We start from the raw sequence: 27,802 nt of genomic DNA, 5'->3' as shown, positions 1-27,802 counted from the left end.
GTAAACCCGGGTTACGGCTCCCGAGGCGGTTACATTTTGCATTGATTTGCATGTTCCAAATACTATCTCCAGGCCACCAATGGTAAGGAAAGAAAGGGCTGCCTAGACAAAACACGACAACTCATCCGAAGAACAAGTGGGGGGAAACGGGGGACGACGACGCAGTCGTGATCACCGATCCGGAGAGAAACGCGAGACGAGCGTGCGGATGGTCCCAACAAAGAACAGAGAAAACACTTGATGACTCCACAACCGCCCATCAGATCAGTCTTTCGGGACACAGGGCAGCGGAGAGCGGATGGACGGAGGACATCGGGGGGGACACCGCTGCTTCGGGAGATCGTAGCTTCTCCTCGTGAAGGTTTGGTGAATTTTGGAAGAGGCGCCCTTTCGGTCGGGACATCCGACGGCCTTCCCAGCAGCAGCTTCCCGCCTTCTTCCGTGCGTTAACGAAACTGGCACCTCGTGGTGATGTGTTTGCTTGGTTTCGGGTGGTCCCTGAGATTTCCCTCTAGAGTCCAACCAGCCCTTTGCATTATCGAAGAAGAAAAACATCAACGGAACCCAAACAGGCGCGGTTACGTCATTCACCAGCCCCAATCCCCGAGGAAGGTTAAGGAGGCAAATCTGAAAGTCTCGTGCAAGTGAAAACAAGATTCTCTCCGCCATCACCATCCCTCCTCCTCCTCCTCCTTTGCTCAACTTCTTCCCTCCTGACTCAGTGCTTCAAACGTAAAAACGGGCAGCGCTCGCTCACCGAAAGGGGGGAAACCGAGCTTTGCCGGCCCCCCTTCGGTGAGGCCGCCTCTTCTTTTTTCTTCCTTTTTCCTTCTTCCTCCGGGGGGGGGATTCCAAGTTTCAACGTGCAAAATAAACATTGTTTTGTTTTTTTAATTCAGAACATAAATACAGAGAACCTCTACAAAAATAACAGGAGACGAAAGGGAACACGAACAAACCAACTCTGTGGCAACGCAAATCTATAAAAAATAAGATGGGCAGGCGTTGTGCTCGCCTTCCAAATAAATACAAAATAAATACGTTTCTAAGCAGTAAAAACAAGAAATGAAATGAGAGAGGCTGGCCTCCGAAAAAAAATCAGAGAATTTCTTTTCCCCCCCATCCACCCACCCCCGCCTTCCCCAGAAGGGGCTGAGAGCCCCTTGGGAAAGTCATAAATACGGCTGCTACAATTCCCCCTCCCCCTTTTTTTTTCCTTGGGATAAAAACCTCGCAGAGAAAGGAAAGAAAAAAGGCAGCTCAACCTTTTTCCAAATCCCCACAAAAACTTGTCGCTCCATTATCAAGCGAACCCCCCCTTTTTTTTGCTCCCTGTAGCAAAAAGCTACTTGTTACACCCACCCACCCAAAAATATAAGGCTGTAACCCACTCTCCTACACCCTAAACCAAAGTGTTGGCATCCGTCTCCGGAGGAACTAAAAGAAAAGACAGAAGAAGCCACGTGGTTCAAGAGTTTCCAAAAAACGATGCTCATCGTGAGCCAAAAAAAAAAAAAAGGGGGGGGGGGTTATACAACAGGAAGCAGAGATTTTCTATCCCCCCCCCCCCCCAAATAATCAGCAGCGAAGACACACCTTGAAAGGGGGCCTTCCAAAATTAAGTGCATCTCAATTTTTCCAGGCTGGCAAACAAAAAAATTACCAAACTCTCCGCTCTGCCTGGCCAGTTTTTGTGGGGAAGAAGAGAAATAGGAGAGGATAAAAGTAACATTCTTCGTCCCTCAAACCTGGTTTTTCTTTTGTTTTGTTTTAAATTTAAAAAAAAATTACATTGCAGTGTCAAGGATTGTAATGTAAATCGCTCTCTCGCCCAGCAGATTGTTATGTAAACAGCAAAGATATTTTGGGGTAGGTGGATGGGTGGGGGGGTGGGATATTATTTTGGCTCTTAGTCATTTCTAGCTAAGGCAGGTCTTATTTTTGGGAATCGAAGCCGTGGTACGCAGACGTGGACGGCCCCGACAAGAGAAACCCAAGAGGGGATGATGGATCCATCGTCCCGCTCCGAGGCGGCTTGGGAAAAAGTGAGGTGTGGTTGTCCCAAGTCTTCTGCTTCCTTAGAAGCCCACCAAGAAACTTGGGATGGTCTCTTGGCCAAAGGGTAAAGAGAGGGGGGGGAGTGTTTCCTGGTTTGGTCCTTCACCCCCTTCGTGCTTCTGACAGCAACACAAAGATAAAAGCCCCCACCCCACCCCTGTTCCCCTCCCTTCCCCCAGTTTCCCCCCCCCCCTTTCTGGGTCTGGGAGTATCACAGCTTGGTTCACACAACTTATTAGTGTCTTCAACCCATTCACAGAATGAAACGGCCATTTCAACCCAAGAGCTGTCGCTCCAAGGTTCGGTTAAAGGAGTCAAAAGAGGCCACTTGGTGGTCATCGCGACTGCACCCCCAGAGTCATCTTCAAGTTCTCGTAGACCACGTAGCTGATGCTGACGGCGGGGATCACCTTCATGAAATTGGGGGCCAGGCCCCTGTAGAGCCCAAAGGCGCCTTCGGTCTTCAGAATGTGTTTGAAGAGGCCCCTCATGGTGACTTCCGGGGCTCCTTCGATCGAAGCTGAAAGAGAAGACAGGAGACGGGCGTTGAAGGGACGGATGAGGGTCAACGGGTCCCAGAAAAAAGCCCTCCTTGGTGGTTGTAACCAGGGGTGGGCTTCAAAAAATTTAGCAAGGGGTTCTCTGCCTGGTTGCTGGATGGGCGTGGCCATGGTGAGGCCTAGTCAGCCTCCTGCACCACGGGGGGGGGCATTTTTGCCCTCCCCAGGCTCCGGAGGCTATCCTCAAGCCTCAGGGAGGGCAAAAATGGCCTCCCCAGGCTCCGGAGGCTGGAAATAGGCCCGTTTCCGGCCTTCCCGAACTTCCGGTAGGCCTGTTTTTTGCCCTCCCCGAGCCTCCGCCCGCGCCCTGCATTTGCCTGCATCCAAAACAGACCGCGAGGGGCGGGATGGGCGGGGCCAGCCAGGAGTGTGATTTGGAGGTTCTCCGAACTGCACAGAATCTTAGCTAGAGGTTCTCCCGAACCCCTGCGAACCCCCAGCAGCCTCACCGCTGGTTGTAACTTTCTCCAAGAGATCCTGAGGGTGTTATCTTACCTTGAGCCTGCATTCGGGTCCGTACCAAGGCAAGGGGGTAGCTGGCCAATTGCCCGCAAGTGCTTGACATGGTACCACAGGCCAACAGGACGAAGACTCCAGGGTCGGCACTGTTCACGGCGTAACGCTGCAACCAGCTGTTTTTCAACGTCTAGAAGGAAACCATCAACAGACAAGCGTCAACGGAGAGCCAACTCGGTTCAAGAGCTTTGAGCAAATCCATTTGGCACGGAGCTGCTAAGCTTCAGAGAGAAAGCTGGATGTTGTGGCCCACCAGCGGAGCTGGTGGCAGACTCAGACAGTGAGGAGGTTGGGGAGGAACATGGGCCAATCCTGGAGTCTGGGGAAGGCTCTGCATCGGAGGCAGAGATGGGGCCAGGGCTGTCTGACAGTTGTCAGCTGCCTTCGGAGTCAGACATCAGTGGGGCAGAAGAGGAGCTGGAGCCTGTTCCCAGTGTGCACATGTGCAGAGTTGCCAGAGGAAGGGAACAGCTAAAGAACAAGGGTCGACTCAGGAGTAAAGCCACAGGTGGACGATGAATGGCCCCTCCCAGAGGGAATAAAAGAGAAGCGAAAGGGGAGTGGAGTTTGCAGGAGACAATAAGTTCGCTGAATTGGTTCTTGACTCCTTGCCAAGTTTTGAAGGTATCGGCCTGGCAGCTCTCCAAGCCAGATAAGGCCTGTGACTGTAAATCCTCCCTTGAAAGACTTCGCTGGATGTGAAAGAGAGGAATTCACAGTAACTTAACAAAAAGGGATTTTTGTCGGGACAAAGGAGTCTGCTTCATCCTCTTGGGAAGCCTGGGTCAGAACACTGGAGCTGAAGACCGCTAGACCTTCTGCTTGGGGTTTTTGAGGGCCACCAACCACCATCTTAAGAACCTCCCTTTCTCGCCAGAGAGAGGTGCCACATCTCTTACCTCGTAAACAGCCAGGTCAATTCCAGCATACGGGATGATCCCCAGCATGTTGGGAATGTAGCCCTTGTAGAAAGCACCTAGTCCTTCTTTGGCAAGGATGTTCTTCGCACAGTCCAGCATCCCTGTGTACTGCCCGGTTTTACGCAGGGCCATCCGGGTTTTCAGAACCTACGCCAACAAGAGGAACCAGAAGGGTTGTCAGAAATCTAGACAGGAGGGAGTTGAGGAACAACACCTCTGGGTCGGATGCACAGAAGATTTCACCGCCAAGGAAAAGCAACAGAGCGGTAGAGGTACACCAATGTCTGCGAAGAAGACGGCCCTTGAAAATGTTAAGGGGGAAGGTTGAATCTCCTCAAACCATGTTCCCCAATCTGGGACCCCCTCCAGTCTTCTAGTCCCGTTATTCTTCACAGAATGATCAACAATGCTCTTGAAGGTTAGTCCATCTAAAGTCAGGGGTCTCCAAACTTGGCAACTTCAAGACTTGTGGACTTCAATTCCCAGAATTCCTCAGCTGGCTGAGGAATTCTGGGAGTTGAAGTCCACAAGTCTGAAAAGTTACCGAGTGTGGAGACCTCAGACCAAGATGGCAGCGGATTGGGGTCAGCTTCTTGAGATCTTCAATCTCCAACCAAGCTTGAAACAGCGCCCAGAAGAGCAAAGAATAGAAGGCAACTCACCTCCATGGGGTAAATGCTGCTCTGCGCGATGGCTCCAGCCAACGAGCCGGCCACCAGCCTCTCGTGAATCCTCAAGACCTCTTGGTCTGTGCCGATGAAACGTTTGATCTGCCGAGAAAGGTGTCCCATGCTTAGCCTGGAGAAGTCTACATGAGCCTCGGTGGCGCAGTGGTTAGAGTGCAATACCACAGGCTACTTCTGCTGACTGCCAGCTGCCTGCAATTTGGCAGGCTCAAGGTTGACTCAGCCTTCCGTCCTTCTGAGGTGGGTAAAATGAGGACCCAGATTGTTGGGGGCAAGAGGCTGACTCTGTAAACTGCTTAGAGAGGGCTGGAAAGCCCTGTGAAGCGATATATAAATCTAAGGGCTATTGCTACCTATATCTATTTATCTATCTATCTATCTATCTATCTATCTATCTATCTATCTATCTATCTATCTATCATCTATCTATCTATCATCTATCTATCTATCTATCTATCTATCTATCTATCTATCTATCTATCTATCTATCTACTGTGGTGGCACAGCAGTTAGAATGCACTATCGCAGGCTAATTTGGCCAACTGCCAGCAGTTTGATCCTGACCAGCTCAAGGCTGACTCAGCTTTCCATCCTTTCGAGGTGGGTCAAATAAGGACCCAGATTGTTAGGGGCAACAGGATGACTCTGTGAGCAGCTTAGAGAGGACTGTAAAGCACTGTGAAGCGGGATATAAATCTAAGTGCTATTGTTATCTTCCTTCCTTCCTTTCCTTCCTTCCTGTCCGTTAGAATGCAGTATTGCAGGCTAACTCTGCCCACTGCCAGGAGTTCGATTCTCACTGCCTTAAGGTTGACAGCCTTCCATCCTTCCGAGGTGGGTCAAATGAGGACCCAGATTGTTGGGGGCAACAGACTGACTCTGTAAACTGCTTAGAGAGGGCTGTAAAGCACTATGAAGCGGTATATAAGTCTAAGTGCTATTGCTATCAGTCGCTTTCTTCTCCCTCCCTCAACAGCCTCAAAACAAATCACCCTGGATTATTGGGGGTCCTTGACACTTTACCTGTTCATAAGCCATGAATTTGATAGCTGATTCTGGGGCGATCTTCAAGACGTTGATGCCATTGCCACGCCAAAGGGACCTGGTGCCACCTTCTCGGATCATCTGGGAAAACCCTCCGACGATGCACATGTTGTTGCTGCGAGAAGCGTGGACCTGAGAAAGAGACAATTTTGGGTTTGGACGGAGACCCGTTGACACGTTTCCGTCCGTTTCTCACCGACACCGCCAAGCTACGGGTTCAATTTGTCTTAAATGGCCCACGGAGCTAAGGTCCTGGAGTCTGGGGAAGGCTCTGTGTCGGAGGCAGAGAATGGGCCAAGGCCGTCTTGACAGTTGTCAGCTGCCTTCATCAGTGAGGGAGAAGAACAGCTGGAGCCTATTCCCAGTGTGAGCATATGCAGAGTTGCCAGAGGAAGGGAAGAGCTAAAGAACAAGGGTCGACTCAGGAGTAAAGCCACAGGTGGACGATGAATGGCCCCTCCCAGAGGGAATAAAAGAGGAGCGAAAGGGGAGTGGAGTTTGCAGGAGACAATAAATTCATTCCTGCATTCTTGCCAAGTATTGCGGCGTCTGAAAGATATCGGCCTGGCCACTCTCCAAGCGTGATCAAGGTGTGTAGTTGTGAAATCTCTTGAAAGTCTGTTGGCCGGGACTTTGCTGGAGAGGAATTCACTTTAAACTAAATAAAAAGGGGTTTTATCGGGACGAGGGGTCGGTTTTGTGCTTTTGGGAAGCCTAGGTCAGAACAAAAGGTAGAAGAGCTTTGGGCAAAACAAGAAGTCCAAGGAAAACACGGACTTTGGCACAGCAGCTAAATCCACACCGAATTTGATTTTTTTTTTAAAAAAATGTGTGGATGGACAGCTTGGGCTGCTTCCACGCAAAGTCCAAATTCCTCGTTTTAATACGCAGCAACAACTCTGCTGTCCTTTGATCGCCAACAGGAAAGAGAGTGCCACCAAGTCGCGAATCCTCTCGCGTCCCACCAAGAGCTGTCCTGCCAAGGCCGGACCCATAATGACCGAAGGGTCATTCATCAACGCGGGTGACATGGGTCTAAGCTTGCCAACTCTACGGGGACGCGTGGTACTTTTGGAAGCGAAACATGACAAGAGTGACGTAAGGGCGATTTTTTTTTTTTATGCAGCGGGCAAATGTCCAAGAACTTCTGGAGGGTGTCACAAGTTTGAACTTTCGTATTGGTTTCCTCTACTTCTGAAGCCGGCGGTGGCTGCCAGATTTTGGCCATTTGACAGGCTGGCTTTGGGACCTCAAGTGTCTGGTCTGCTCCCAACAGGATTGTGTGAAAAAGGTAGGCCGAAGTTCCCACGCCTTGTTGGTCCTTTCCTACCTGCATGAGCACCTTCAGACGGTCCAGGGGGGCTGTACAGGTCCTGGATACAGCGCCGGCGCCTCCTCCTGCCACCAGGTGGCGCCACCACATCCCCGTCTGCCTCTCTTCTATGGTGAATTCATCCGGGACGGTGAGATTCTCCCCCACATCGAAAATCTGAAAGGCAACCCAGCCAAGACCCATCAGCCTCTGCCATCATCACGGACACTCTGAAGATGCTAAAGAGGTCCCTGCCCAACACGGCCAACGTTTCAGTCGGGAAACAAGCACCAGTTTCCTGCTTAAAAAGCTGTTAGCCTCGCAGGCACAATTTACAGGTAGTCCTCGACTTATGACGATTCATTTAGTGGCCATTCGAAGTTACAACTGCATTGAAAAACATGACCCGTGAATGTTTTTCACGCTTACAACCATGGCAGCATAGGATCAAAATTCAGATACTTGGAGACCGTCTCATATTTATGACGGTTGCAGCCTCCCGGGGTCATCTGATCCCCTTTTGCGACCGTCTTACAAACATAAAGTCAATGGGGGAAGCCAGATTCACTTAACAACCGTGGGACTCACTTAACCACAGTAATTTGCTTAACCGCTGTAGTAAGAAAGTCATAAAAGGGGGCAAAATTCACCTAACAGATGTCTCACTCAGCAACAAAAATTTGGGGCTGAACTGTGGTCATAAGTCGAGGAATACCTGCACTGTTAGGTCATCTGAATGCGGACAAATTCTGGTACGCGATATGTGAAATTAGGCAAACTTTAACTGCCGACTCTTAATCCACCACCAATCGCAATACATTATTCTGTCTGCCTTTTTTAGTTTTTACTATTATTATTATTATTATTACTATCATCATCATCATCATTATTCTTCACACAGTCAGACTGGGTTTAGCATTTTTGTCTACTTATCGAGTCCTTACCAAGGACCTCGGAAAGGCAAATCTGGATGTTTGACGGTGTTACAGAGATCGTCGCAGGATGGAAGCAGTTCCAAGTAAAGCTGCCTTCGGCAATTGACTGATGGCGAATTTGTCAATGCCAATGACAGTGTTCAAGTGATGCTCCAGTTGTTTGGGGACTGCATCCAAGGCGCCTATGACTATTGGTACTACCCTTACTCGCCTTTGCATGAGTCATTCTATTTCTATTTGTAGGTCTTTCTTTTTTGTTATCTTCTCCAATTCTTCCTCATCTATTCTGCTGTCTCCAGGCACTGCCACATCCATTATTATTAGCTTTTATTCATTAAACATGAAACTCAAGTCAACTGAACATTTAAAAAATGTATCATAAATACCACTGACTTGTACTAATGGTTGATACAGGCTGCTGCCAGCCAACTACGAGGTTCCGTCGTTTTTTGCAGTTCCACTGGTGTTATTGCAGGAAGCTGCAATTTCTTGATGTGTTTTGTAAAATTCTTGGACATGATACCAAGTGCCCTGATGACAACAATATTATGATGATGATGATGATGATGATGATGATTTCTAATGCTTTTATTTGCCGGTCTGTGAGCGCAATAAAAAATTGGTTCTGGTTCTACTTGTGTATGAGATCTTCCTGTCTTACCGTTGAGTGTTTCCAGTACAGGATAATTTCTGGAATATTCTCCACCGGGTGCAAAAGGTGATAATCCCTCCACTCGTTCCAATCGATCGTCATCGTCCCGTTTCTATCCATGCTGCGGGAATCGGCCGGAAGAGAAAAGGGAAGAGGAAATTAAACCTGGTGTTAATTAAAAACAAAACAAAACTGAACAGCTTCTTTTAATTAAGACATTCTTGACAGGAGGTTCTGGCAAGGAGGGAGAATAACTGATCTGGTTACATCCAGGTACCGTATTTTTCGGAGTATAAGACGCACCTTAGTTTTTGGGGAGGAATGTAAGAAAAAAACTGATTGGCAGGTGGATCGGCCTCCCGGAATACCCCCAATCAGCTCTGTGCCTTGCTTTTTTTTTCTGCCTCTGAAACTTCTGAAACTCTGTTTCAGAAAAAAACTTTTTTTCCTGCCTCTGAAAGCCTCCGAAACAGCTTCAGAAAAAAGGGCTTTTTTTCTGAAGCTCTGTTTGGAGGCTTTTTTTCTGAAGCTTCGTTTTTGAGGTTTTTATTCTGAAGGACTATCTGTACTCTGTTCAATCTCCTTTCTTTGGTATTGGTATGTAGATTAACCTCTTCCAATCTGTTGGTTATTGTGTCATTCTCCAGATTTGTTAGCATAGTTTGGTTAGAACCTTTACTGATTCTTCTTTTGTTGCTTGCCATATTATTTTAGATAAAAGCTTTTTTTCTGAAGCTTCTTTCAGAGGCAGGGCTACATTTAGAGTATAAGACGCACCCAGATTTTCACCCTCTTTTTTGGGGGGAAAAAGGTGCGTCTTATACTCTGAAAAATATGGTAGTTATTCTAGATTCCAGATTCCCACACACACACCCCTCCGGAAGGGTTAGTTTATGATTTTATGACTTAAAATGATTCATTGCATAAAATACGGTAGTTTTTGTTTTGCTCAAAACTCTTTCCGCTGTAAAATGAAAGAGCTTTTTGCCAGATGGATTTGATGCTGTTTGGGAAAGCAACCACTAAACGCTGTCCCTGCCCCTTCATTGCCAGACCTGCGAGAAACATGCAACCCGCTTCAAACTTCACCAAGGGGGGGAGGAGGGGATGTTAGGAGATACACAAGGACAAGGGGCCAGGCAGAAATAGACCTCATGGTACTTACTAAGTGACAGGACCCCAGGCGTGCCCTGTCCTTATTCTGACAGACAGACAGGCAGTCAGGCAAGCAAAGGGGAGAAGGCAAAGAGAGACGAGTAAGTGATGGTTAAAAATCGGGTGCCGCCAGCTCGCAAAAAGTATTTTGAGATCCTTATGCACATACTGACGAAAAACATACGTGAAGACAGAGTGCTGCCAACAGATTGATAGATAGATGATAGACAAGATAGATAGATAGATAGATAGATAGATAGATAGATAGATAGATAGATAGATAGACAGACAGATAGATAATTATACATAGATAGATAGATAGATAGATAGATAGATAGATAGATAGATAGATAGATAATAGATATGATAAATAGATGATAGATAGATACTGTGTTTCCCCGAAAATAAGAGCTCCTTTTATTTTTTTGAAGCCTGAAATAAGTGCTTGGCCTTATTGCCATGCACTCAAAAGACTGATTGGGCTTATTATCAGTGGATGTCTTATTTTGGGGGAAACAGGGTAGAGATAGATAGATAGATAGATAGATAGATAGATAGATAGATAGATAGATGGATGATAGATAGATAGATAGATAGATAGATAGATAGATAGATATAGATGTAGTTAGCTAGAGAGAGAGAGAGAGAGAGAGAGAGAGAGAGAGAGAGAGAGAGAGAGAGAGAGAGAGAGAGAGATGACAGACAGACATGTGGGCAGCTTGTTCCTTGACTCGCTACTACGACAGAAGGATTAAGAGGGGAAAATCAATGGCAAAGTGAAGTGTTTGTGCAGGAGACCTCTTTTGAAATGGGGGGGGGGGCAATTACCTCTTGAGGATCTTCTCCGCCTGCTGTTCAGAGATCTTGACGCCCAGATCGCGGAGGGACTGCATGATCTCCTGAGCATCGATACGACCTGCGACATCCAGACGAGAGAGAGAGAAAGAGAGAGAGAGCAGTGAACCTCAAAGCTACTGGTACTATAAGGTACTATAAGTACCGTTATTAAGCTGGTTATTAAGACCAGCTGCCTGCAATTACTGCAGGTTCGAATCTCGCCAGGCTCAAGGTTGACTCAGCCTTCCATCCTTTCTAAGGTAGGTAAATTGAGGACCCAGTTTGTGGGGGCAATAAGCTGACTTTGTATAAATATACAAAAGGATGAAGGCTATTGCTTAGCGCATTGTAAGCCACCCTGAGTCTCCGGAGAAGGGCGGCATATAAATCAAATTAAAAAAAAAAAAAAAAAGCTCGCGACGCAGAAGGGGCCAGCCGAAAACCAACCAGCCAAGTCTGCTCACCGTCATTCTTTTTGTCCAAGCTCTTGAAGACCAGCCTCAGTTTCTTCTCGTGGTCCTGGAGGTAGTGAACGAATTCTTCGAAGTCCAGCTGGCCATCCAGATCCTTATCTCCAGCTTTTACGATTTTCTGCAGAGGGGGGAGAGAAACAAAAAATGTCAAAAAAATTAAACTCGGTTGGGTTAATAACTGCTATTGTTCAGGGTCAGGGAAGCATAGAGTCCCTTTCCAACAGCTCTGGTTCCTATTTATAAGAAAAGGCAACAAAAGTGACAAACGCAACTCGGCGCCAGAAAAACAAACAAACATGACTTTCTTCCCAAGGAATGGGAAAAAAGAGGCGAAGGATTACATGTCCGAATTTGGATATTCCAAATTTCTCCAATGTTTTAAAATGCGGATTTCAGAGAGTAGAGGGTTGATTCCTTAATCCTGGAGAAGAAAGGTTTTTTTTTTTTAAATTATCCTAAAAGATTGAGAATCTTCTCCAAATTCCGCTTTTTAAAGAGGTTTTTCATTGGAAAAAAATTCAAGCATCTTTCATAATATGGCCAGGATGTTTAATGAATTCCAGGCTGGGTTTGGGAAAGGCTGCGTCAACAGCACAAAATTCGCTCCAGAAGCGTTTTTACCGTTTCATATTTTTATTTTTTTATTTTTTTAAAAGTAGAATTTGGGATGCCGGATGCCACAAACAGCCTCAAGAGGAAAGATAAAAAAGCCAGTTGTCCCCAACGACAGGTGATCCTCAACTTACAACCGTTCGTTTAGTGGCCACTCAAAGTTACAACGGCACTGAAAAAAGGGACTTGCGACCGTTTTTCACACTTGCGACCGCGGCAGCATCCCCATGGATGTTGATCACGTGACCAAAATTCGGATGAGGGGCAACTGGTTCACATTTATGACGGTCGCAGTGTCCAGAGTGATCCCGTTTTACGACCTTCCAACAAGCCAAGTCAAGGGAGAAAGCCAGGTTCGCTTAACAACGGTGTGCCTAATTTGACACCTGCGGCGATTCGCTTAACGAATGGAAGGCAAGGAAAGTCGTCGAACGGGGCGAAAATCTCTTAACAAAGGTCTCGCTTAGCAACCTAAATTCCAGACACAATCGCGGTCGTAAGACGAGGACTGCCTGTAACAAAAACCACATGTTCAGCCACGTTTGCACACCCAGACATCCAAAGTGACTTAAATATAAATATAATAACAGAGTTGGAAGGGACCTTGGAGGTCTTCTAGTCCAACCCCCTGCTTAGGCACGAAACCCTACACCCCTTCGGACAAATGGTTATCCAACATCTTCTTAAAAACTTCCAGTGTTGGAGCATTTACAACTTCTGGAGGCAAATTGTTCCACTGGTTAATTGTTCCCACTGTCAGGAAATTTCTCCAAGTTGCTTCTCTCCTTGATGAGTTTCCACCCATTGCTTCTTGTCCTGCCTTCAGATGCTTTGGAGAATAGCTTGACTCCCTCTTCTTTGGGGCAACCCCTGAGATATTGGAAGGCTGCTATCATGTCTCCCCTGGTCCTTCTTTTTATTAAACTACACATATCCAATTCCAGCAAATGTTCTTTATATGTTTTATAAAGGAGAGGAGAGGAGAGGAGAGGAGAGGAGAGGAGAGGAGAGGAGAGGAGAGGAGAGGAGAGGAGAGAAGAGAAGAGAAGAGAAGAGAAGAGAAGAGAAGAGAAGAGAAGAGAAGAGAAGAGAAGAGAAGAGAAGAGAATAACATAACAGAGTTGGAAGGGACCTTGAAGGTCTTCTACTCCAACCCCCTGCTTAGGTAGGAAACCCTACACCACTTCGGACAAATGGTTATCCAACATCTTCTTAAAAACTTCCAGTGCTGGAGCATTTACAACTTCTGGAGGCAAATTGTTTCACTGGTTAATTGTTCTAACTGTCAGGAAATTTCTCCAAGTTGCTTCTCTCCTTGATGAGTTTCCACCCATTGCTTCTTGTCCTGCCCTCAGGGGCTTTGGAGAATAGCTTGACTCCCTCTTCTTTGGGGCAGCCCCTGAGATATTGGAAGACTGCTATCATGTCACAAGAAGAGGGACTGGAATTTCGAACTCGAATATGCAGGAAAATTATATTCCGCTTCTGGGTCTAGAAACTAAATGCCGAAAAGTGCTGGTTTCTACGGCTGGTCCGTAAAAGTTCTGTAAAGCACCAAGGTCAACCCAACTCTCTCACACTGGATTTTTAGCCCTCCACTGGAAAAGAAATATTTAATAAGGAGAACCGACAGGAAAACTAGCTATTTCTGGGGGAATCTAACTGCCACTAGAAAACCTGCTGGGTAAGCTAAGAAACAAGATTAATAAGCGATCGTTAAAGGTTCTAAAACAAGCCCAGACTGGTTTAAGACGCCCTGCGGATATATTCTTGTGCAAGAACCTGGGGGAAACTAGAATTCAGGAGCAAAGTGTATCTTTGCAAAAGAGATTAAGAGATGGCAAGGTCAGGTTGTTTCATAAATTACACTTCGTTCCGGAACATTCCTACCACCAGGAACAAATCATTCCCGCCAAGTCACCAAGACGGGGCAGGAGGGCGAGAAGACGATAATAGAATAACCGAGTTGGAAGGGAGCCTGGAGGTCTTCTAGTCCGACCCCTTGCTCGGGCAGGAAGCCCTATATTATTTTAGACAAATAAATGGCTAATCTCTTCTTGAAAACCTCAAATGATGGCGCATCCCCAACTTCTAGTTCCACTGGTTAATTGTTCTCACTGTCAGGAAATTCCTCCTTAGTTCTGCATTGCTTCTCTCTTTGGTTAGTTTCCACCCATCGCTTCTTGTCCTGCCCGCAGGTGCTTTGGAGAATAGCTTGACTCCCTCTTCTTTGGGGCAGCCCTTGAGATATTGGAAGACTGCTATCATGTCTCCCTAAGTCCTTCTTTTCATCAGACTAGACATACCCAGTTCCTGCAACTGTTCTTCATATGTTTTATCCTCCAGTCCAGTAGTGGGTTTCAAATTTTTTTTACTACCAATTCTGTGGGCGTGGCTTAATGGGTGTTGGCATGGCTTGGTGAGCGTGGCTTGGTGGGTGTGGCAGGAGAAGGATACTGTAAAATCTCCATTCCCTTCCCCACTCCAGGGGGAGGTTACTGCAAAATCCCCATTTCCTCCCGATCAGCTGGGACTCGGGAGGCAGAGAATAGATGGGGGCGGGGCCAGTCAGAATTTTTACTACCGGTTCTCTGAACTACTGAAAATTTCCGCTACGGGTTCTCCAGAACCTGGTCAGAACCTGCTGAAAAACCCACCTCTGCTCCAGTCCCCTAATCATCTTTGTTCTCTGCACTCTTCTCTGCACTCTTTCTAGTCTCCACATCTTTTTTATATCATGGCCACCAAAACTGGATGCAATATTCCAAGTATGGCCTTCCCAAAAAGCATTATAGAGTGGTACTAAGACTTTTCTTTTATTTTTATTTCTTTTATTTGATTTATATGCCGCCCTTCTCTGGAGACTCAGGGTGGCTTACAATGCGTTAAGCAATAGCCTTCATACTTTTCTATATTTATACAAAGTCAGCTTTTCTTTCTTTCTTTCTTTCTTTCTTTCTTTCTTTCTTTCTTTCTTTCTTTCTTTCTTTCTTTCTTTCCTTCTTTCCTTCCTTCCTTCCTTCCTTCCTTCCTTCCTTCTTTCTCTTTCTTTTCTTTTTTTTTTTAAATTTGATTTATATGCCACCCTTCTCCGGAGACTCAGGGCGGCTTACAATGCGCTAAGCAATAGCCTTCATCCTTTTGTATATTTTTTATACAAAGTCAGCTTATTGCCCCCACAAACTGGGTCCTCATTTAACCTACCTTAGAAAGGATGGAAGGCTGAGTCAACCTTGAGCCTGGGGAGATTCGAACCTGCAGAAATTGCAGGCAGCTCTTTCTTAATAACAGGGTGCATTAAACCACTGTACTACCAAGGCTCACTTCCCGTGTTCTTGATTCTATCCCTCTGTTAATGCAGCCAATCTTGGCTTGGTCAACATAGTTGCGCCACCTGCTTTGCATAGCCATCGGGAACTGGGTTTAGAGACTGGCTTGGTTTTCAATACCGTCCAGGAAGGAAAAGATTTCTTCCTGCGCGGAAAACTCGTGACTTTGAAGGCCTTAGGAATCACCCATCGTACTCAAGCTTTGTCCAACCATCGCTGACTAAATAAACTGCAACCAGACTGGTAGGTTGAAGCCGAAAACCAAACAAATGATGTGATTGTTACTTCCATGGGTAGCCATGGTGTAAATCTTTTTTTTTTGCTGCAATGAAATAACACGGCTCCACCTTTGGAAGGAACAGCCCTACAGTGTCTCATCTAGGCTAGTTACTCATCCCCACGTGGCGCGATGATCTCAGTCATCCATCTTTCTCATTAAGCACCTAGGATATTATTATTGAACACTAAAGCAACTGCCTATAAAATTAAGGATGCAAAGACGATGCTTGCTGATGTTTGCGGTATCGTGTAAACTTCGGGATTTGGGGGATCTGATTGTGAAACAGCACGAAGCCGCAACGGTCCTTCCTTCCTTCCTCTTAAAGAAGCCATGGTTTCCTTCTTGGCTTCCAATTTTGGCTTGTTTGGGAGAAACAAGAGCCTTGATAGTACAGGGGTTTAGTGCACCCTGTTATTAACACAGCTGCCTGCAATTTCTGCTGGTTCGAATCTCTCCAAGGCTCAAGGTTGACTCAGCCTTCCATCCTTTCTAAGGTAGGTAAAATGAGGACCCAGTTTGTGGGGGCAATAAGCTGACTTTGTATAAAATATACAAAAGAATGAAGGCTATTGCTTAGCGCATTGTAAGCCGCCCTGAGTCTCCGGAGAAGGGCGGCATATAAATCAAATAAAAATAAAATAAAAATAAAGAAGTTAAGTCAAGAATTTGGGTTTGCACAGGACTCTGAATTGGGAGTGCTTGGCTTGTATGGCGTGTCCCTCTAGAGCAGGAGTCGGCAACCCGCGGCTCCGGAGCCGCCATGTGGCTCTTTCATCCCTCTGCTGCGGCTCCATGCTGCCGGTCGGCTCCACAACTGATAGGGCTTTCGGTTAGGACAGGTAGAGGAAAAAGGATGCCGCTGTAGACTCTATGGTGGGGGAACCGGACTTCGGGTCGGCTCCAGAATTGGATGGTGGGGGGCTTCCAGTTAGGACCTTTGTGGTTTTAAGGTTGCCAATCCCTGTTCTAGAGCAAACTCAAGGCTCAGGGGCCGGATCCAGACCGTGGGGTGTTTAGATTTGGCCCACGGGGCTGCCCTGGAAACAGCGAAGGACCGGCCCATCGTGCCTCTGCCAGCAAAAACGGAGCTCGGGAGGGTTGCATGCTGCCCTCCCGGGCTCCGTTTTCCCTGGCAGAGGGTTGCAGGAGGCCGTCGCAGCTGGAAACGGAGCTCAGGAGCCTGGTTTTTGCTGGCAGAGCACTCGGACCACTGAGTGACATTAAGTTGGCCACCCCGGCATCAAACACAACCCTGATGCGGCCTTCAATGAAAGCCTTGGTAGTACAGTGGTCTAAAGCACCCTGTTATTAAGACCAGCTGCCTGCAATTACTGCAGGTTCGAATCTCCCCAGGCTCAAGGTTGACTCAGCCTTCCATCCTTTCAAAGGTAGGTAAATTGAGGACCCAGTTTGTGGGGGCAATAAGCTGACTTTGTATAAATATACAAAAAGGATGAAGGCTATTGCTTAGCGCATTGTAAGCCACCCTGAGTCTCCGGAGAAGGGCAGCATATAAATCAAATTTTAAAAAAATGAAATCGAGTTTGACACCCTTGCTCTAGAGGTTTTAGCTCCGTAATCTCTCCCCATTTCGTCGGCCAGATGAGGCTTGAGCCGGAGTTCAGCCACAGGGCCCATTTCTTAGCAAACCAAACCACGAAGTGCAGCCAAGCAGCCGGTTTCCCCATAAGCCAACATCCTGCAGAAATCAAAAACCCTGGCACGGCGGGCTGCAGAGGTGCAACCGTTGAAAGAGAGAGCGGAGCTGACAAATAACTCTGATTTTTTTTTCCCCGAGAGAGAATTATGACATTAAAAAGTTTACTTGAGCGTGTTATGTCCCTTCCCCGCTCGACGGCTAAAGTTGGACCGTTATATAATGTAATCCCTTTATTTCTGGTCGGTAAGGACATCCAGCCACCCTCTGCAATGACCTTTGGTACGTCCTAGCGGCCAAAACACCAGACAATCATATGATGGTTGTAAAAAGGAAAAGAGAGATAGAGAGAGAAGGGATCATCGCTTGCAGGCTAAAGATAGAAAGAGGAGTGTCAGCAGAACACAGCCAAGCCAAACTTACTCAGAGTTTACACCCCTGGCAAAGGGTCCCTTTTTGGGAGAGAAAGAAAGCAAGTTAAGAAACGTCTCGGACGGGCCTTAATAAATCAACCCTGGAGCCGCTCTAAAATACTACTAAATTTTCTAATCCCCAGAAAGGTTGCCGCGGATCAGCAAAAAGGGGGAAGAAGGAACTGGAGAGCAGCTGCCCAACTGGCACGAAGGCTCAGTTAGGGTGTTTCTAAAATTGCAACACGCAACTCCTGTCTCGCCGGGTGCCAAAATATTTCAGGTCTTCATATTAATCTCGCAGCGAAGAAGCCACAGGTGCGAATCCTGCTCCTTCGTGTACGCGGGCTCCAAATTGGAAAAACCTAAGACCCTTTTCCTGAAATCCATGGAAGTCTTTCCTTGTAAGGTAGTGGCCAAAATTGTGGAAACCTTTTGGGGAAAGTGTATTTTTGAGGTTTGATGGCTAATGACACCACTTTTATTTTGGAGTTTCAAGATAATCCTATTCCACTGCTGGAATGGCCTGGGAATAGCCCAGACTTTCACCCAATTGAAAACTGATGGAGCCAACTAAAGAAACTTGTTAGTCAGAGGCGACCCAGCAATAAAACCCAGTTAATAGAAGCCATCATTCCATCTTGGTTTCACACGATAACAGCCGCAGAGCTAAAAGACTTGGTTCACTCCATGGGAAGACGTTGTAAGGCTGTCATTCACGCTAAAGGTTACCCAACGAAGTATTCACTGACATGGGGATAATTTTTTTTTTATTATTTGATTTATATGCCGCCCTTCTCCGGAGACTCAGGGTGGCTTACAGTGCATTAAGCAATAGCCTTCATACTTTCTATATGCCTTCATACTTTCATACAATAGCCGTCATACTTTTCTATATCTCATTTTTTTTTCTGCGGTGGTAATTTTTGTATATCTCAATTTTCCTATGTTCTATGTGTTTCACTTTTCTTCACTTTTCTTCTTTATACTGCAACAGCTATTCTAATAGCAAATAGCAGAGCCTTGGTGGCACAGCAGACTAAAGTGCTGTTAAGTAGCACCAGCTGCCTGCAATTACTGCAGGTTCAAATCTCACCAGGCTCAAGGTTGACTCAGCCTTCCATCCTTTCGAGGTAGGTAAAATGAGGACCCGGATTGTGGGGGCAATAAGCTGACTTTGTATAAAAAAAAAGAACACCACTTAGAGAGGGCTGAAAGCCCTACTAAGCAGATATATAGAAAAGTATGAAGGCTATTGCTTAACACATTGTAAGCTGCCCTGAGTCTCCGGAAAAGGGCGGCATATAAATTGAACCAATCAATCAATCAACCAATCAACCAATCAATCAATAAATAAATAAATAAATATAAATAAATAAAAATAAATAAATAAATAAATATAAATAAATATAAATAAATAAATATAAATAAATAAATAAATAAATAAATAAATAAATAAATAAATCCTTCTTAAAAGTGACTGCATTACATTCTTGATTAAATAATCTTTCCATTGATATATAATTTTATGGAACTCCTCCAAAAAAAAAAAAAAGTGGTGTTATTAGCTAGTTTTAGAAAATACACTTTGCCCAAAAGGTTTCCATAATTTTGGTCACTACTGTTAACTAGGACACTGCAAATGCCTTTGGTGGCTAAACCTTTGAGCCTTTTTTTTTTTTGAGTTTGGAATAGGAGTTTTTAGCCTGTGGGTATCGTATCAAGAAATTTGGGGGATGAACCATGGGGGGGAGAGGTGCTTAAGACAGATTGGGCAAGATGTTGTTGGAAGAAACATCCTTCTGGGTTCTGCTCCAAGTGGGGAAAACAGACACTGGAAACATGGAGACTGCTTGGAAAGATGGTTTAATGGTGGACAGGATCACATGGCTTGTGTTCCTGAACAGAAAAGGGGCAGATATAGTAAATCCTCGGGTTTTTATGCTCTCTCTGGCTCTGCATTTCTTGGGGCCCCCGAAAGAGTATCCTGATTGGTTGTCAGACTCCCAGGGGGTGGGGGGGGTCTTAGCTAGCCTTGCTGGCTGAGGGTCACATGTGCTTCCCAGGTCACATGTGGTGAGTTTCTGCTGCTATTGTGTAGAGGGCTAATCCTATCTTTGTTGGATCTTTGGCAATTCCTACTATGGCTCTGCCTGAAGGAGGTAGATCTTTGTTATGTAGAATAGACTGGCCCAGGCCTTAATAGCCCATTGACAAAGGATGGGGGGGGGGGGGCAGGAAGGTGGGAGCTGCTTTGTCTGTAAAATATGCTTCTCCATTTCTCATCCAGGGAAATATAATATTCTGCCTTTTTCATATTTCCTAAACTATTTCACTCTTCCAGGAAAGGGTGGGTGCTAACTTCCTACAATGTCAATGCAAGAGAACAGCGTGTGTGATAAGGCCACAGCCAATTCTGAAATTACTACGTTGTCATGTGCTCCAGCTGGACCCAGAGTTGGAACTCTAGGTCAATTAATGATTGATCAATGCCGTAATAAAAAAAAAAAGAGAGAGAGAGAGAGAGCACCTGTTATCTGGTACAAAGCATGAGGAACTGAACATCAAACCTTACAGAGATGCCTACACACAATCAAAGTGTTGGTGGTGCCCTGAACATCAAACCCTACAGAGATGCCTACACACAATCAAAGTGTTGGGGGTGCCCTGAACATCAAACCCTACAGAGATGCCTACACACAATCAAAGTGTTGGTGGTGCCCTGAACATCAAACCCTACAGAGATGCCTACACACAATCAAAGTGTTGGTGGTGCCCTGAACATCAAACCCTACAGAAATGGCTACACACAATCAAAGTGTTAGTGGTGCCCTGAACATCAAACCCTACAGAGATGCCTACACACAATCAAAGTGTTGGTGGTGCCCTGAACATCAAACCCTACAGAGATGCCTACACATAGTCAAAAAAAAGTTTTGGTGGTGCCCTGAACATCTAACCCTACAGAGATGCCTACACACAATCAAAGTGTTGGTGGTGCCCTGAACATCAAACCCTACAGAGATGCCTACACACAGTCAAAAGTGTTGGTGGTGCCCTGAACATCAAACCCTACAGAGATGCCTATACACAATCAAAGTGTTGGTGGTGCCCTGAACATCAAACCCTACAGAGATGCCTAAACACAATCAAAGTATTGGTGGTGCCCTGAACATCAAACCCTACAGAGATGCCTACACACAATCAAAGTGTTGGTGGTGCCCTAATGAAACACAAAACGCTGACAACCCACAGAGTCCTTTTCAAGGGTGTGCCACAGCTCTGTGTTGGTGGGGCAATTATTAGCGACTGCTGCTATTAGTTCTGCAAGTATGAAAGTAAGTCTGAGTTGCTGAACACCTGCTTCCCATCTCCAGTGTCCCAAGTCTGGCATTAGCCCTGGCTGAGACCTTCAGTTGAGGGTCTTCATCCGTTCAACTCACAGTATCGGTGAGCTGCGTGGATCAAGACCTCAGCTGAAGAGGTCTTGATTTTTTTGAACAAAAGCAAACTCACAAGCTCCGTGGTTTCAGCCTTAAAATAACCTGCCATGCCAAAAAAGGGCTCTCTAGGAATGTGATCCATGGATGTGGTTTTCAGGAAAGAAATTCAAGCTAGAGAATTCCCAAGGTCCTTGCTCAACTGATACAGATGAATGCAGGTCTTCTTCTTAGCACACATTTGCCTAAGCCAGGTTTGGAAATTTTTCCCCAGGGCTGTTTCTATATCAGCCCATCAGGTTGAAAACTGAAAAGTTAGGGATTATCTTCCCTTGTTTCAAAGAGGCACCACCTTCCATCAACTAAGTTATTTCCTCCACCTCCTCCTTCTTGTTCTCCTCCTCTCTTCTCCTCTTCATTTTCTCTTCCCCTTCCCCTTCTCCTCCTTCTCCTTTTTTTCCTCCTCTTCCCCTTCTCTTCCTCCTCCACCTCTTCCCCTCCTCCTTTTCCTCTTCCTCTTTCCCTTCTTTCTCCTCTTCCCTTTCTCCTTTTCCTCCCCTTCCCCTCTTCCTCTTTTCCATCTCTTCCCCTTCCCCTTTTCCTCCTCCTCCTTTCCCTTGTCCTCTTCCCCTCCTGCTTCTCCTCTTTCTTTCCCTTCTCCTCCTTCTCTTTACTTTCTCCTTTTCCTCCTCTTCCCCTTCTACTTTTCCTTCCCCTTTTCCTCCTTTCCCTTGTCCTCTTCCCCTCCTCCTTTTCCTCTTTCTCTTTCTCTTCTCCTCCTCTTCCCTTTCTCCTTTTCCTCCTCTTCCCTTTCTCCTTTTCCTCCTCTTCCCCTTCTCTTCCTCCTCTACCTCTTCCCCTCCTTTTCCTCTTCCTCTTCCCCTTCTCCTCCTCTTTCCCTCCTTTTCCTCTTCCCTTTCTCCTTCTCCTCTTCCCTTTCTCCCTTTCCTCCTCTTCCCCTTCTCTTCCTCCTCCACCTCTTCCCCTCCTTTTCCTCTTCCTCTTCCCTTTCTCCTCCTCTTTCCCTCCTTTTCCTCTTCCCTTTCTCCTTCTCTTCCCTTTCTCCCTTTCCTCCTCTTCCCCTTCTCTTCCTCCTCCACCTCTTCCCCTCTTCCTTGATCTTCTCCCAGGTGACTCTTCCCATCCTTTCTCTGCATCTTGTGCAGGGTCAGGAACTACGATAAAGGAAGTTCCTCAGCTGGAAGACCCCTCCCCAACCTAGCTGAGGGTGACGGGAGCTATAGTTCCCACATTTCTGGAAGGTGCCTGGCTGGGACCGCGAGAAAAGGCTAGCGAGAAAAGGCTAGGTTTCGAGAACAGCCCACAAGGGTTTTTTTCAAAGGAAGTCCGAGAAATTCCATCTGCATTACTCATTCCGCCTTCTCTGTGACACCAAGGCAGGGAGGAAATCTACCCAGCGCAACCAAAATTAGGCACTCAGATAAACTCAACCGGCGCCCGATCGGAAGTCACAAAAGCTTTGCTTTCGGGAAAGTGGATCAGTTGGAAGAGAGGAAGGAACTGGGACTGAGATGTGGAAAGTTCTTAAGGGAAGAAAGCAGACTCCTGATGCTCTGTCTCTTTGAGATAGAAAAGCGGAAAGGCAAAACCAGATAAGCAACAGCACACAAAGAGGGAACGGGGAGCTTGAGAAGGGAGCATCAAATCGGAAGGCAAATGCGGGGAAGCGGCTACATTCAGAGGTCTCAACCAGCGCGGGCCAACTTCTCTTTGAGATGCTAACAGTTCTTGGGGCGGAATTTGTCCGTTTCTCAATCCAAAAAAGGCTTTGGGGGAGAAGAAGGAAGGGAGGAGAAATACTCTGCAATACCAAAGCAGGGGGGAAAAAAACTGCCTCTCTCTTGCTTCCCAGCGGCATCCTTACCTGTTTCCACTGTCGATAGGTGGAGAATTCCTGGGAAGGGATCAAAAGGCTCAACCTGAAGATGGATTTGAGTTGGGCGGGGAGGCCTCTCGACTCGAAGTACTCGAACTCAGCCTGGGAAGCACCGAAGTTTGGCACATAGAGGCACAGGCAAAGCATCTCCCCCTCGCTTGAGCTGCGCAGCCGAGATAGATTCCCACCACTGCTGGATTCCCTCTCGGCTCTTGTCGGTCTGATCTGGCTTTGCCGGGAAGGAAGGAAATGCCGGCTAGTGGGCATGACGCCCAGCTATGAATGGGGCTGTCTCGGCTGCTATTGGCTGAGCCGGCCCTGCCCTCCCTGCTTAAAAAGGGAAGTCTCCGGCTAGGGGGAATCTGGAGCTCAGGCCGTCCTCTGCCAAGGCATGTGATGCGAAGGCGTTGGCCTTTTCGTAAAAGCTTCACACAGACACGTCACTCACTTTCCCTGGCAGGGGAAAAATTAACTCTCTACGAACCTGCAGAGGAGAGAGAGAGAGAGAGAGAGAGAGAGAGAGAGAGAGAGAGAGAGAGAGAGAGGGAGGGAGGGAGGGAGAGACAGACAGAGAGACAGACAGAGAGACAGACAGACAGAGACAGAGACAGAGACAGAGACAGGAAGCAGAAACTGTCTGCAGTTTGTGGGCACAGATTTTAGAGAGAAAGAAGACTCAGCGGGAGATCGAACCCAATGCTTAGTCGGGTTTAGGAAAAGTGGAGGTGAATTTAGGGGAAAGAAGGACCAGGAGGAGACACGCCAATCGCATTAAATGCACCTACACGTATCCTAAACAGTGTGCAGCAGCTGCCAAAAAAGCCAACGCAGTTCTAGGTTGCATTAACAGAGGGATAGAATCAAGATCAGGTGAAGTGTTAACACCACTTTATAATGCCTTGGTAAGGCCACACTTGGAATCCTGCATCCAGTTTTGGTCGCCACGATGTAAAAAAAGTTGTTGAGACTCTAGAAAGAGCGCAGAGAAGAGCAACAAAGAGGATTAGGAGACTGGAGGCTAAAACATATATAAAGAACGGTTGCAGGAATCGGGTATGTCTAGTTTAATGAAAAAGAAGGACTAGGGGAGACATGATAGCACTCTTCCAATATCTCAGGGGCTGCCCCAAAGAAGAGGGAGTCAAGCTATTCTCCAAAGCACCTGAGGGCAGGACAAGAAGCAATGGGTGGAAACTCATCAAGGAGAGAAGCAACTTAGAACTAAGGAGAAATTTCCTGACAGTGAGAACAATTAATCAGTGGAACAACTTGCCTCCAGAAGTTGTGAATGCTCCAACACTGGAAGTTTTTAAGAAGAGGTTGGATAACCATTTGTCTGAAGTGGTGGAGGGTTTCCTGCCTAAGCAGGGGGTTGGACTAGAAGACTTCCAAGGTCCCTTCCAACTCTGTTATTCTATTCTATTCCTATTGAGTGTTGGGTTTTGCTTCATCCTTCCATTTCCAGCTGGTTCTTCTTTCTCGGTAAAAATCAAAAATATTTGAGGGGCTATCACAGAGAGGAGGAAGAGGGTCAAGCTATTTTCCAAGGCACCTGAAGGCCAGACAAGGAATAATGAGTGGAAACTGAACAAGGAGAGATTCAACCTAGAAACAAGGAGAACTTTTTCTGGCAGTGAGAACAATCAACCCATGGAACAGAAGTTGCCTTCAGAAGTTGTGGGAGCTTCATCACTGGAGGCTTTCAAGAAGAGACTGTCAGAAATGGAGTAGGGTCTCCTGCTTGGGAGAGGGGGGTTGGACTTGATGACCTCCAATGTCCCTTCCAATTCTGTTAATGTGTTTAATTCATTTCCCGCAAGTCCTTTTTCAGGTTCTGGGAAGTGGTGTGGAAAGAGGAAGGAGGAAGAAAGAAGATGGAGCTCGGATCTCTTAGTGAAGCAACCCTGGTTTTGATTGAAGCCTCAGCATCTAAAACCACTTGGGGTTGAGTTGGTCAATGCCTTTGGAGCCAAGCCCGTCTTAAAGACTCAAGCCCAGCGCGTTTTCTAGGAAACGTTTTCAGCAGGAAAAAGTTTCAGGAGAAGTCAGTGGAAGCCACCTACTCCAAGGCCTGGACCAGAAGACAGGTCCAAAAAAGGGATGTTCTACCAACTGAGAAGATCCTCAGAGAAGATCCTTCGCAGTGTCTCTGCTCGGTTCTTTCTCTAAACTGACTGATTATTAAGGGAAGGATGGGGTTTTGGCAATGTTTGCTGTCAGGAACCTTTCAAAGGAATTAAGAATGTTAAAGTGTTTGAATGTTGAGATGGTGAACACCCAGATTGCAGAAACCTGGCAAGTCCCTAATGGGAGGGTTTGTGGGGAAGAGAGAAATTCGGAAGAGTTTGCAAGAAGAAGCTAGCAAGTAGGTGGAAAGAGGTGGACTTTGCTTAACTCCACCTCTTCAAGCTGCCTGGCAAGATTTGGGCAGGAAGAGCAGGTGACTGAAGGCGCACATATTTGGGAGACGAGAAGGTGCCAACTTTAAGCCGGGACAGCTCCAATTCCAAGGTCATCTCGTGTGACTGTCGGGGATTACACTCCGCAACCTTTTCAGAGCTGCTGCAGGATAGAGGACGGACGATAGCAAGATGGGAGAGCTGGCCTGAGCCTCGACAAAGGAGGGTCCCAGATTTATGCTCTGGTCTAGGACAGCTGCTTCTCAACTTTGCAAGTTTAAGACGTGTGGGACTTTGACTCCCAGAATTCCCCAACTGGCATGCTGGGAATTGAAACCCACATATCTTAAAAGCTGCAACGGTTGGGGGGGGGGAGGGAGGGAAGGAGAGAGAGAGAGAGAGAGAGGGAGAGAGAGAGGGAGGGAGGAGATAGAAATGGGAGGGAGGGAGGGAAGGAAGAGAGGAAGGAGAGAGAGGGAGGAGATAGAAAGGAAGGAAGGAGGGGAGGGAGGGACCAAGGGAAGGAAGTGATTCTGAGAGTGAATGAGAGGGAGGGAGGAAGGAAGGAACGAACAAAGAAGGGAAGGAGGAAAGGAGGAAAGGAGGGAAGGAGAGAGGAAAGAGGGGAGGGAGCAAGGGAAGGAAGTGATTCTGAGAGTGAATGAGAGGGAGGGAGGAAGGAAGGAAGGAACAAAGAAGGAAAGGAGGAAAGGAGGGAAGGAAGGAAGGAAAAAGAGAGGAAAGAGGGGAGGGAGCAAGGGAAGGAAGTGATTCTGAGAATGAATGAGAGGGAGGGAAGGAGGAGGGAAGGGAAGAAAGAAGAAGGAAAGCAGGAAGGATGAAGGGAAGAAGGAAGGAGGGGAGGGAGGGAGCAAGGGAAGGAAGTGATTCTGAGAGTGAATGAGAGAGAGGTAGGAAGAAGGGAAGGGGGAAGGAAGGAAGGAAGGAAGGAAGGAAGGAAGGAAGGAAGGAAGGAAGGGGAGAGGGATAGAGGGAGGGAGGAAGAAGGAAAGGAGGAAGAAGGAAGGAAGGAAGGAAGGAATTATCCCAAAGAAGTCTCTGCAGATAGGCCAAGCAATGCTGCAAGCTGTCTCACCGAGCTGCTTTCCCCATCTACTTCCAATATCTCACTAACTTCAATCCTCCAAACTGCTTTTAAATTCAACCTCAATTTCTGGGGACCCAGAAATGAGAGCTGGTGCTTTATAAAAAGTCACAGCACCCGTTCTCTAAGCGATATTGAAAAGGGACCAATTTTGATCCCCTTTTTCCTTCCCGTCTCATCTTTTTTGGATAGATGGTAATCCGTCCCTTTTGACATGGTTGTAGCCTTGCGCTTGGCGTGCTAAGATACTGCGTGATTTATGGGGCCACTTGCCCTCAAGATCCGTCTGAATTACACATTCTTGGCCGGTTCTCACCGGTTTGGCTCCGTCATGCCCACAGCGTGCCCTTTCGGGAAGCCAGGCTGGCTCACAGCCAGGAACACTCCTCCATTAAAAAAAAAAATACCCTTAATATATTACAATGAAGGGACGTGGTGGCTCAGTGGCTAAGACGCTGAGCTTGCCGATCGAAAGGTCGGCAGTTCAGCGGTTCGAATCCCTAGCGCCGCGTAACGGGGTGAGCTCCCGTGACTTGTCCCAGTTTCTGCCAACCTAGCAGTTCGAAAGCAGGTAAAAAATGCAAGTAGAAAAATAGGGACCGCGGACTGGCAGTGGAGTCAGACAGTGAGGAGGCTGGGGAGGAACATGGGCCAGTCCTGGAGTCTGGGGAAGGCTCTGATGAGGGCTCTGCGTCGGAGGCAGAGATGGGGCCAGGGCCACCTGGGAGAGATGCGCGGACTCCGGAGCCCCCAGAGTTGGACAGCAGAGAGGCAGAGGAACAGGAGGAGCCTGTTCCTAGTGCACGCATGTGCAGAGCTGCCAGAAGACAAGAGCAGCTAAAGCAAAAGGGACGACTCAGGAGTAAGGCCAGGAGATGATGGGCTCCTCCCATAAGGCTTAAAAGAGCAGCAAAGGCTCTTGGGCGCTTTGTAGGAAAGCAACGTTGCTAAATCTGTTTCCAGTCGGCGTCTCTTGTTTCTGAACTTCGTGGGGCTTTGCCAAGAAAAGCCTTTGGCAGGGTGCCAAAGAAGACAAAGGTTTGTGATAAGGCCAAAGGACTTTTTCTGAAGGACTTTGTTTTGGACTAAGCTGGGAATGAAGTAATTCTCAGCTGTTCTAATAAAATATGTTTGTTTAGGACTGATTGTGTCTGGTAATAACTACTTGGACCTAGATCACAACAGGAAGGTAACAGCGTTCCGTGCAGCTTTGGCGTTGAGTCATGCCGGCCACATGACCACGGAGACGTCTTCAGACAGCCCTGGCTTTGAAATGGAGATGAGCACCGCTCCCTAGAGTCAGGAACAACTAGCACATATGTGCGAGGGGAACCTTTACCTTTATATTACAATGATCAAATCAGGATGCCATCCCATTGCTTTGGGGCGGGAGGGGCTTAAGACAAGAGGGAAACCGATTACTTTAAGTCCATAATTGAGCCCAACGTTTATGTTGCTAAGTGAAACATTAGCTTTGCCTGGTTTTACGACTTTTCTCGCCATGGTTGTTAAGTGGATCCTTGCA

At 46.9% G+C, this 27,802-nt stretch overlaps 1 protein-coding gene across 6 annotated transcripts in view; it reads right to left on the bottom strand.

Annotated features, from left to right (window-relative positions):
• Nucleotides 1-2,252: 2,252 nt before the first annotated feature.
• Nucleotides 2,253-27,802, bottom strand: part of SLC25A25 (solute carrier family 25 member 25) — a 52,925-nt gene continuing 27,375 nt past the window's right edge. For 2 of the 6 annotated variants that reach the window (XM_070955649.1, XM_070955653.1), the window contains exons 2-11: nucleotides 11,140-11,266; nucleotides 10,667-10,754; nucleotides 9,849-9,884; nucleotides 8,693-8,804; nucleotides 7,115-7,273; nucleotides 5,764-5,916; nucleotides 4,717-4,824; nucleotides 4,034-4,201; nucleotides 3,114-3,264; nucleotides 2,253-2,578 (exon numbers count right to left, since the gene is read on the bottom strand). In XM_070955649.1, the coding sequence (XP_070811750.1) occupies nucleotides 2,394-2,578; nucleotides 3,114-3,264; nucleotides 4,034-4,201; nucleotides 4,717-4,824; nucleotides 5,764-5,916; nucleotides 7,115-7,273; nucleotides 8,693-8,804; nucleotides 9,849-9,884; nucleotides 10,667-10,754; nucleotides 11,140-11,266 (1,287 nt within the window). In that variant the 3' untranslated portion in view covers nucleotides 2,253-2,393. Of the gene's footprint in view, nucleotides 2,579-3,113; nucleotides 3,265-4,033; nucleotides 4,202-4,716; nucleotides 4,825-5,763; nucleotides 5,917-7,114; nucleotides 7,274-8,692; nucleotides 8,805-9,848; nucleotides 9,885-10,666; nucleotides 10,755-11,139; nucleotides 11,267-22,761; nucleotides 23,041-27,802 lie in introns of those variants that run through there. The other 4 variants (XM_070955650.1, XM_070955654.1, XM_070955648.1 and 1 more) reach the window with 3 other exon arrangements.

Source organism: Pituophis catenifer, unplaced genomic scaffold, assembly GCF_029215685.1.
Source record: "Pituophis catenifer annectens isolate HBS135680 unplaced genomic scaffold, rPitCat1.0.hap2 SCAF_17, whole genome shotgun sequence".
In the NCBI taxonomy this organism is placed as follows: Eukaryota; Metazoa; Chordata; class Lepidosauria; order Squamata; family Colubridae; genus Pituophis; species Pituophis catenifer.
This window is presented reverse-complemented; position numbering and strand designations above follow the sequence as displayed.